Source organism: Olea europaea, chromosome 2 (genome assembly GCF_002742605.1).
Source record: "Olea europaea var. sylvestris chromosome 2, O_europaea_v1, whole genome shotgun sequence".
Taxonomy (NCBI): Eukaryota; Viridiplantae; Streptophyta; class Magnoliopsida; order Lamiales; family Oleaceae; genus Olea; species Olea europaea.
The window spans coordinates 19,574,607-19,583,843 of NC_036238.1; the positions used below are offsets into that span (position 1 = coordinate 19,574,607).

The window sequence follows — 9,237 nt, forward strand, 5'->3', positions numbered from 1 at the left end:
ATCGTCCAATTATTTGAAGAGTTATATGGAAAGAGAATAATTATATGGAAAGATGAGTGAGTATTCAGTAGTAAATAGTAACAAGTTTAAAGTTCAGTGAGCATTGGTTAAATTTACTGATGTGTTCAAATATCTAATAAAGAAAGAATTTGGCTAAATAAGAAAAATAAATAATTTATGCGGCCCGGCCCGAATTTACTCTCCTGTGCACAGCCCACTAGACATTAGTTCGACACACTTCGTGTACACTCCACCTGCTTTGTACTTCAATTACTTCTCTGTCTTGTATTTTCTGCTTCTTACCAAAACACAAGATACCCCTCACACAGCAGCAGCAATGGCGGAACCCCAATCCTTCAAACACGAGGACAAAATTTTGGCAAAAAACTCATCACAACAAGAAGAAGACAGCCATACCCAAGATAATCCCTTTTTATCTTTTCTCTCAAACATCTTTCAATTATTCAAGCCGTTTGCACCCAAGAAGAACGGTATTGTTGTTAACAATGTTTCAGAATCCGACCCGAATAAAATCGGGGCATCTGTGAATGAAACTGTGGTGGAAGATGGAAGTAAAGCCGCCGTTGTGAAGTTCCCGAGGCAGACCTTGGCTCCATTGAAGCTCGAAGCAGAAGCTGAAGGGGGTGAACAGAATACTAACCCGGTTATCTTGTGGCAGGTACTGGTATTCTTGGAAACTGAAAAATTTCTGGGCTTTTGAGGGATTTTAGTTTTATTTTGAAATCTTAATCGAGTTATCGAGTGTTATAGTATGTTGTGCACTGATTAATTGTAACTTTTTTTGGCCGAGATAATGCACACTCCATTTCCAGTATTTGCGTTGTTGAAATTTGTGGATATTTTAGAGTTTATCTTGGATTCACCATCAACAAAAGGTCAATGCTTGTACGTAGTTCATCAAATGCTTGTACTTCGCTTCGTACTATTAAGTCCTATTTTTATTTTTTATTATTATTATTTTTTTTTTTACAGATTTTTCCAAGGGTGGTAATTGGTTGCTATCGTGTTATTATCTTTTGAAAGTAATACACGATAATTTATAATCTAAAATTATGAAAAATAGAATTACAGTTTTTTAATGATGCATATGATGTACAACTTAAATAATTTGTTAGTATATTATGACGATACGTCAAAGATAATGATGAAATATCACTGGTGAAAATTCAAATGTAAAGTTTGAAGAATTAAGGCTCTTCATTTAGTAGGTAAAATATAATACTGTAAGCTCATTGAATTCTTCACGGGTTGAATATTGGGACTTGGCAGCTGTATCATGAAAATCTTATAATCTCTATTTTTATATGGTATGAATTTCAATAAGCATGAGAGGACTCATAAATTTTATTCTTTATGATGATTATGTTGATATCAGATTTTATTGTGAATTGGCAAGCTCTGGAACTTTTGAGGTTATTTTTTCAGAGTTAAGCCTTCGTGTCATAGGAATCATATTGGACTCCATTATTGATTTAGATTGAAATGTCACTTGGAATAGGTAAGCCTGCTTTTTGATTGATATTTTCCCAGTGGAATGAGATGCTGGCTCTATGTATGGGAGTCAATTGATGTGAAGAAATAAATTGTAATATTTCACTTTAAGATTGTACTCGAGCCCTTATAATGTTAGATTGAATTAACCCGAAACAATATACCTCCTCATAGAGCTATCGGTGGAAATTTTTTAAGGCACTCAATTTTCTGTACTATCTTTCTGGTCCCTTTGTCATAACAACCATTTGGATGAAAGCTTGTCGAGATGATGTTTCTATTGAGGCGAAAATTTCTCTGAAGCTATCCTCTTTGTGATGACAGTTTAATAGTACTTTTTACTGTGGCCCCCCTACTTTTATTCATTTTGCTAATGCCTAAAGATAACACAGATTATGGCAATGCTTATGGATCATAATTTTGGACACTCATTCATTTTCCAAGAGAGTGCTTGGTCATTCACATTATATAGATACATATAAGAAATAGAATTCACGAACAATGATTTTTCTGGTGGTATTAGGAGTTAAAGCTACCAGCCTACATCATTTTTACTTGATTAAAGTTTCTTTTGGAGGAACAATAGTTAGTGTAAACGATCACAAATATGGATAATTGAACAATAAATATTCTTAGCTAAAGTGTTGCAAGTGTTTGGATGATGAATTTAATTTAAATATGAACTTGATTGATCTTGACTGCACCTTTTCTGTTTCCATATAGCTTCACAAAGTTGACGACCCAGAAAGATGAATAAAACAAGACAAGCACCATTTTCATAGAAATTAAGAAGAAAAAAAATTGAAAGTTCAAGTTGCTTCAGTATGTCTACCAACTATGAGTGTAAACTCCACAATTAAGAGCTGACGAAAGACAAATACTTTATGTTGCAAGAACATAGACACGCGTGTTTGACATGACATGTTTACTAACACGTAGCGTATATGTTAATTTAAATTCTTTAAAATTGTTTTGTACTTTTTATCTTTTGATAAAATCAATTATTTAAACTACATAACTGTCATGGAAGGAAAATAACATATGCTAAAGGTCATGGAATGTCTGAGTGGTAGTGACGGACATGTCACAACATGTGTCGGACAGGGGCACGCAGCTCCAGTAGGAGTGTCTGTACACCATAGCCAATACTTCACCTTCCCTATTGTTTCGATTCAGAACATTCTCCTTTTAATTTCACATGCACTGTCTTTGGGTGGTTCAGGTTTATGCCATTGGAGGATTCTTCATATTGCAGTGGGCATGGAAAAGATGGAATGAGCATAAGGGAGATAAGAAGTCCAATGATGATCCTCCGCCAGCTCATGATTAATCTTTAACGATGACTTGTTGGATAGGGAAGTCATGGTAACTAGTTATCTGTGGTGTACGACAAATAGCTTGTAGTTCTTTGACTTTGCACCATGAAAATTTTAAATTTGGTCAGTGAATCACACGTCTTAAAGTTGATATATTGTTTCATATGCCTTTAATTTTGAGAATTGCCTTTGTATTTAGTTCTTAGTTTGTATTACTTGTTGGTATCATGTTACTCTCAATGTTTCAATTTTTCAAGAATAAAGAGCTTCTATTGTTGACGTTGAAGGTAGCATCTTTCTATTCAGAATTGTGGGTTCACAGATTCACACACACACACACACAGATACACACATACATACATCTTTTGACCTTTAAATCCCAAAGTCAAATTTTCTATAATGTGAAAGGAGTCTATGATTGTAGATTATCGCTACAATGTGATCCTATATACTCCAGGAAAACCATTGTTGGGATTATATCTTTATCCTGAAAATGACAGGAAAATGCTATAAGGAGAACTTTAAATGCCCATAAAATATGCTTGTTGAAATTTTCTTTATTCTAGTGGAAATGTTTGGGACATGGTACTGTTAAGACATGACCATGTTTGGACATAGTACTGGTTAGTACATGACAGTAAAATGGACAAGATTTGAACTTTTCTTCTTTAAGACTGTATTGTGCTGTTCAGACCTCCTTTCCAGACGCATAATAAAGGATTAAACTTACAGGAACAGAAAAGGGGGGAAGCAACTCATTAATTTGTCTTTCCTTACAATCTTGCCTCCTTGTCCTGGCATCAAAATATCTTTAGCATACAGAAACGCCATTTATACTTGTTGCATTGTAAGTGGAATATCCTTAGCATACAGAAACAACATTTATATGTAGTTGCATTGCTTGTATGTGAAAAATTATGTGCTCAAAACGACAATTGTTGACATGAGTTAGATTCCTAGGATTTGTTTTCAAGGAATGGATAGTCTGTGTAGCCAATGACAGGATCATGCGTGTAAAAGGTATTTCTATCATACTTGTTGAGTACCGAATTAAACTCAAATCTTCTTGGCAAATCTGGGTTAGCCAAGAACAGGCGCCCGAATGCAACAAGATCAGCACCACCCCTGCCGATAACTTCATTTCCATCATCCCTGTTGTATCCTCCTGCAACAATAAAAGTCCCTCTGAAAGCTTTTCTCATAGGCATTAGGTAGCTTTTAGTTTCCTGCTTGTCAAATTGTGTGATCATTCGTGGCTCAATAACATGACAGTACAGTATGCTGTGTTTGTTCAATGCCCCGGCCATGTAGAGGGCGAGGGCATCAGGGTTCGAATCTCCACTGTCGTTGTAATTGGCATAAGGTGAGAGCCTAATTCCAACTCTGTGAGCTCCAATTTCTTCCGCTACTGCCCTTACTATCTCTAATGGAAATCGACAACGATTTTCTATGCTCCCTCCATATTCGTCTGTTCTGTCGTTCACCTGGTCTTTCATGAATTGATCGACCAGGTAACCATTTGCTCCATGAATCTCTACCCCATCGAAACCTGTGAAAGCAGTCAAACGTTGACATATTTACTATTTAGGGAAACTGATTAATATAAATGGATCATTAGAGAGATATAGTTAAGAAAATACCTGCTTCAATGGCATTTTTGGCTGCCATTCTAAAATCACTGACGACCTGAGAGATTTCCTCTATCGTTAATCGATGTGGGGGTGAAAAATTTGCTCCTCCAGAACCATCGATGTGGTGCTCAACTTGAATGGCTTTGTCAGTACAAGAAATTGGAGGATCGCCATTAGGCTGGAAACCTTCAATTCAAGAATGAAAAAAGAGTTAATTTTGTAGCAGAAATTGTATAAATTTCCGTTTAATAAGGCTAAAACCTTGGATAAGAGAGAGAGGGTTTACTATAATTTGAAACTCTGCCGGCATGCCAAAGTTGGCAGAAGAATATACCCCCTTTCTCATGAACTGCTTTTACAATTGGCTTCCAAGCTTCTATCTGTTCTTTAGTCCAAATGCCTGGAGTATGTGGATACCTTCAAACAGGAAAATTAAACCTTGGAAACTGAGGATAAAGCATTTATAAACTCAGAAGTCAACCTTCAACTTGTCGAGTTCAAGAATCGTTACACCACACTGAATCCATCATATTATGCATTGAAATCATAAAAAGGGATGACTTTAACCTTCTTGGTCGAGCTTAAAAAAAGCTAAAAAGTTCTTTTTGTTCGGCATGCTGCTGAAAAAGCAAGCTTTTAAGCTTGGCCCTGTTCATTAAATAAAGATTACAGAACTAATTAAAAGTTGCAGTACAGAAAGTTACCCTTGAGCTGTCTCAGAAATTCCAGAGGCTTCACTGATCAAGAAGCCACCCTTTGTTGTTCTCTGGGAATAGTAAAGAATTCCCTGCGGTTGTGCAATAAAATTGTATGACCTCGCTCTTGTCATAGGGGCCAAAACTATCCTGCAAAACTTCAAAATTGGGTCAAGAATATCCAAAAAAAATTAAACTTCAAACTTTAAGCTGACAGTAGTTATATAGACAGTATAATGAATGAAATTTTAAATTTTTTCATACTTTTTAATGCACATTTCTAAAGATCTTTACATGTCCTCTTATATATACAATTAACCAAAAAGGGGAACGAATTTAGAGAGTTTAAGAATTTGTTCATGATCCAGAGAAAAATTGATGAGTTCTGATGAACTGATATATTGAAGATCACACACATATACACACGCTACGGATCTACACGCCTTCATAGGCGTTCTTTGACCAAAAACGGAGAACTAACCTTTGTGAAAGATTAAAATTGCCCATTTTGTATGGAGTCAAGAGGGGAATTGAAACCTTCTCAGTTTCCCTTATTTCTTCTTCCATGTTCCTTATCTGTGCAGTATTTCCCAATTAGATGGGCACTTGAAATACCGAATTGAACAAATATGATGGAGATATCTACTTGCCTCTTGACTTCTTTTATTATTCTAATTTGACGTGGAGAAATTATGGACGGAAACGCGTTTGTTTGAATGTGAAAAATGCATAAACATCGCATACTTTTGTTGTGATAATAATCCAAATGGTCACTTAACTTTGCAAAAGGTTTACAAGTGATCACTGAACTTTAAAAATCACCTCATTCGTTACTAAACTTTGCATTTTGCAATCTCGTTAGTCACTGAACTCAAATTCCATCCAAAAATTGTCGGGATGCTGATGTGGCTGCATATGTGACTTGACGTGTCAATTGTTGAGTGCCAAATCAATTACACACGTGGATTTTATTAATTAAAACGAGTGTGAACAAAGAAAAGAAAAGAAACAGAATTAACCCGTCTCTTGGAAGAAACTCCCCAATCTCCCACCTCCCTTCCTCCCCAACCACCACCAAATCAACCCACCCTCACCGCCGCCTTCCACAGCAACCACAACTCGCTACCGTCGCCTTCCCCACATCCCCGTCGTAGAAGTAAAACTACCCAGCACCACCAATGCAGCCACAACATAGCCTTCCCTTAATCAAACCTTAACCATAAACCAATAATCTCAGCCGTGACTGGAATGGAGCTTTGACATCGACCAATAATCTCAGCTGCTATATATTTTTATTTTTGAATTTGACTAACCATCAAATATAGGGAGCTCTCTTCATTGACAGTGAAAATTTGTAGAACACACGCAACCTTCCATATCCAAGAACCAGTAACACTAACATCGCCAGTGTAGAGGGAATCACTAGCACTGAGCACTCCCAGCATTTCCAAGGACCTTCATATTTATTCACTGTTCCAACCAAATCAAGCAATGGATGAGTTGATCTAAGCTGGAGAGTGCTGCACCTGTGCCACCAAACTTCAATGGTCTCCGTTTCAAATCCAGATTTGGTGGTGGGGGAGGGAGGAAGGAGATTGGGGATTTTCTTCCTTGAAACGAGACAGATGATTTGGTTCATAAAATCCACGTGTAGCTGATTTGGCACTCAACAATTGACACATTAAGTCAATTTTTAAACGGAATTTGAGCCTGGGGACTAAGGAGATTACAAAATGCAAAGTTCAGGGATGAATAAGGTAATTTTTTAATTTGAGGGACCTTTTGTGGATCTTTTGCAAAGTTCAGTGATAATTTAAGCTATTATCCCTCTTTTATTGTTCTTTATGAAAATAATATAATTACAGAAGAGATTGTTAATGTCCGTCAAAGATAATATTTCAACAAACACATGTAGCTCTTTGGAAAAACCTTAAAGCCCTGTTCAGTAGAGATTAAAATTAGATTTTTAACAAAGATTGATATAAGGTGATGGAATGTGTAGTTAAAAAATTGTGGATCATATAATTATTGACTTTGACTTAAATTTTAATTAAAATTTTAAATGATACCAAATAGGGGCTAAGCTTCTAAATGAAACGGTTGACAAGCTATAGTATGGCAAAAAATTAATTTAAATCTCGCTGCATTCCATTTAAGAAAATTGTGCACTTATCAAACTTTTATTTGAAAAATAATTTAATTTGATAGTTTATAAGCGTTGAAGATGTGATCTAAAAAATTACACGTGGCTACAGTTTAGCCATTTTTTAAATGAGATAATTAGTAAAGTCAATGTCCATTTTAGAGAATAAAATAAACAGAAAGCAAATGTTGAGAAAGTAGCATAAAATATGCATTTAGTAATTAAGAGCCTGTTTGAGCCCATTTTCGATGAAGAATGCATTTTCGAACAGTAGAATGAATGAGAATTTGTAATTAAAAATTAAAGAAACTTTTTGAATTTACATATAATATTATTTTATGAAGAATATGTAGTGAAAAAGAATATGAAGAAAAACGTATTTTAAAATAATGGGAATTAAACAAGGGCTAAATAGTCTAGTAAGATTCGATGCATTGTTCATTATTCCATTGTTTAACAAAAAGAAGCTAATCACATCTTATAAGATCACACATGAGGGAGTTGACATCTACACTCAATAATAATGATCAACTTTATTCGCGGAAATAATTTATGATCTTAATAATAATATTCTATGATATGTAGTGCTATCCAATAATAGCTTAGATGCGTTAAGAAAATTCAATATAATTTTTCAAACATCCGTACGATTAAAAAAATTAAACTACCAAAATTATGAATTTATGGAGTGTATCTACATCTTTTGTCTCCATAAACAAGCTACGGACAATAAAACACATTTAATACGTAATATTGAACAAGAAAAATGTTATTTGCATTCGCTCATTATCGCAGTCGTTCTACGTGGTATACATATGACGGTTTAGTGATTTGTTGTATAAGGTAATAAAAAATTATCGCATTAATGTATCAAATAACTAACCGTTAAATGTATGTCATATAGGACGACTACGACAATGAGCGACTGCAAATAACATTACTTATTGAACTAACATAACTCGAAAAAAGTCTTTAATACTATTCAATTTAATAAACCTTATTTATTACGAATTATTGATTCAAAATATATTTGTAGATGGTAGTTGAAGGACTAGAGAAAATGTAGATAAGCCCTATGCCAAAAACAATAATAAAGTTGGTTGTCTAGTCAATTCAAGGACCAAAATAAGGAAAGAATTTCGCTTTGTAGTTACTTTATAACAGTGTTTTAAAAAGAGTAAAGCGTGACCAAATGAGAGACGAAACTTCAAGTTTAAGCGAGCCTAGGTGAGATTTAAGCATAAATTTTTTTTTCTTATATATGATATTATTTTAAATTTTAATTATTTTAAAATTATTTAATAATTAAAATAATACACATTAAACATCTCAAATTATAGAATACAATATTTACTTAATAACTCCCACCATTAATCAATATACAATTTTCAAGTTTTTCAAATGTAAGGATTATAATATGTTTCATAGTTTCAATTTTCAGTTAGACAAATCCTACTTAATAGGTTTATAAGAACTTCATAGATGCTTTTGGATTGTAATAAAATGAGTCTCAAGATCATAATTACATAATGTAGATAACATCATAATTTAAAATCTTATTTAACTATTTAGATAAAGTCATTTTTAAGTTTTGTACAGATAAAATCTTTTAGAAACTTGAAATTAAAGTCAAATGAAAGTTTTTTTTTTAAATAATAAGCTAAAGTCAAATAAAAGACTTTAATAACAAAAAAAAAAAAAAAAACTAATAAAGCATGTCTATGGAAAACGAAAAAAATAAAGAAAAAAATTCAGCCATTTAGGAATTGGAAAAATAAGCGACGAGGCGCAAAGCCAGACCTTTTGCCCAAGTTTCGAGCCTAAGCAAGCTTTTTAGAATACTGCTTCGTAATATTTTGTAAGTCTTACCTTGTTTGATATCATCTTTCCAATGACAAAGTTGCACATTCTTCATTCCGAGGTAAAAATAATTAATTTAT

At 34.0% G+C, this 9,237-nt stretch overlaps 2 protein-coding genes across 2 annotated transcripts; one reads left to right on the plus strand and one right to left on the minus strand.

The window, feature by feature from the left end:
- Window positions 1-250: 250 nt before the first annotated feature.
- Window positions 251-3,114, plus strand: LOC111365501. Its single transcript, XM_022986060.1, has 2 exons — window positions 251-679; window positions 2,735-3,114. Exons 1-2 carry the CDS (start codon window positions 338-340, stop codon window positions 2,840-2,842), a joined length of 450 nt encoding a protein of 149 aa, XP_022841828.1. The 5' UTR covers window positions 251-337; the 3' UTR covers window positions 2,843-3,114.
- A 253-nt stretch (window positions 3,115-3,367) lies between these two features.
- On the minus strand, window positions 3,368-5,835 carry LOC111365486 (12-oxophytodienoate reductase 1-like). Its single transcript, XM_022986044.1, has 5 exons — window positions 5,636-5,835; window positions 5,164-5,304; window positions 4,746-4,876; window positions 4,469-4,645; window positions 3,368-4,377 (listed from the first exon to the last, which is right to left on the minus strand). The coding sequence occupies exons 1-5, from the start codon at window positions 5,719-5,721 to the stop codon at window positions 3,785-3,787; spliced, it is 1,128 nt and encodes a 375-aa protein (XP_022841812.1). The 5' UTR covers window positions 5,722-5,835; the 3' UTR covers window positions 3,368-3,784.
- Between the last annotated feature and the right edge of the window lie 3,402 nt (window positions 5,836-9,237).

Excerpts from the sequence above, each read along its gene's own strand:
- LOC111365501 (XM_022986060.1), top strand. The coding sequence starts at position 338 with ATGGCGGAACCCCAATCCTTCAAACACGAGGACAAAATTTTGGCAAAA. Across the intron at positions 680-2,734 it reads ACCCGGTTATCTTGTGGCAG|GTTTATGCCATTGGAGGATT; the intron begins GTACTGGTATTC and ends TGGGTGGTTCAG.
- LOC111365486 (XM_022986044.1), bottom strand. The coding sequence starts at position 5,721 with ATGGAAGAAGAAATAAGGGAAACTGAGAAGGTTTCAATTCCCCTCTTG. Across the intron at positions 4,877-5,163 it reads ATTTCTGAGACAGCTCAAGG|GTATCCACATACTCCAGGCA; the intron begins GTAACTTTCTGT and ends TCCTGTTTGAAG. Across the intron at positions 4,378-4,468 it reads CAAAAATGCCATTGAAGCAG|GTTTCGATGGGGTAGAGATT; the intron begins GTATTTTCTTAA and ends CTGCTTTCACAG.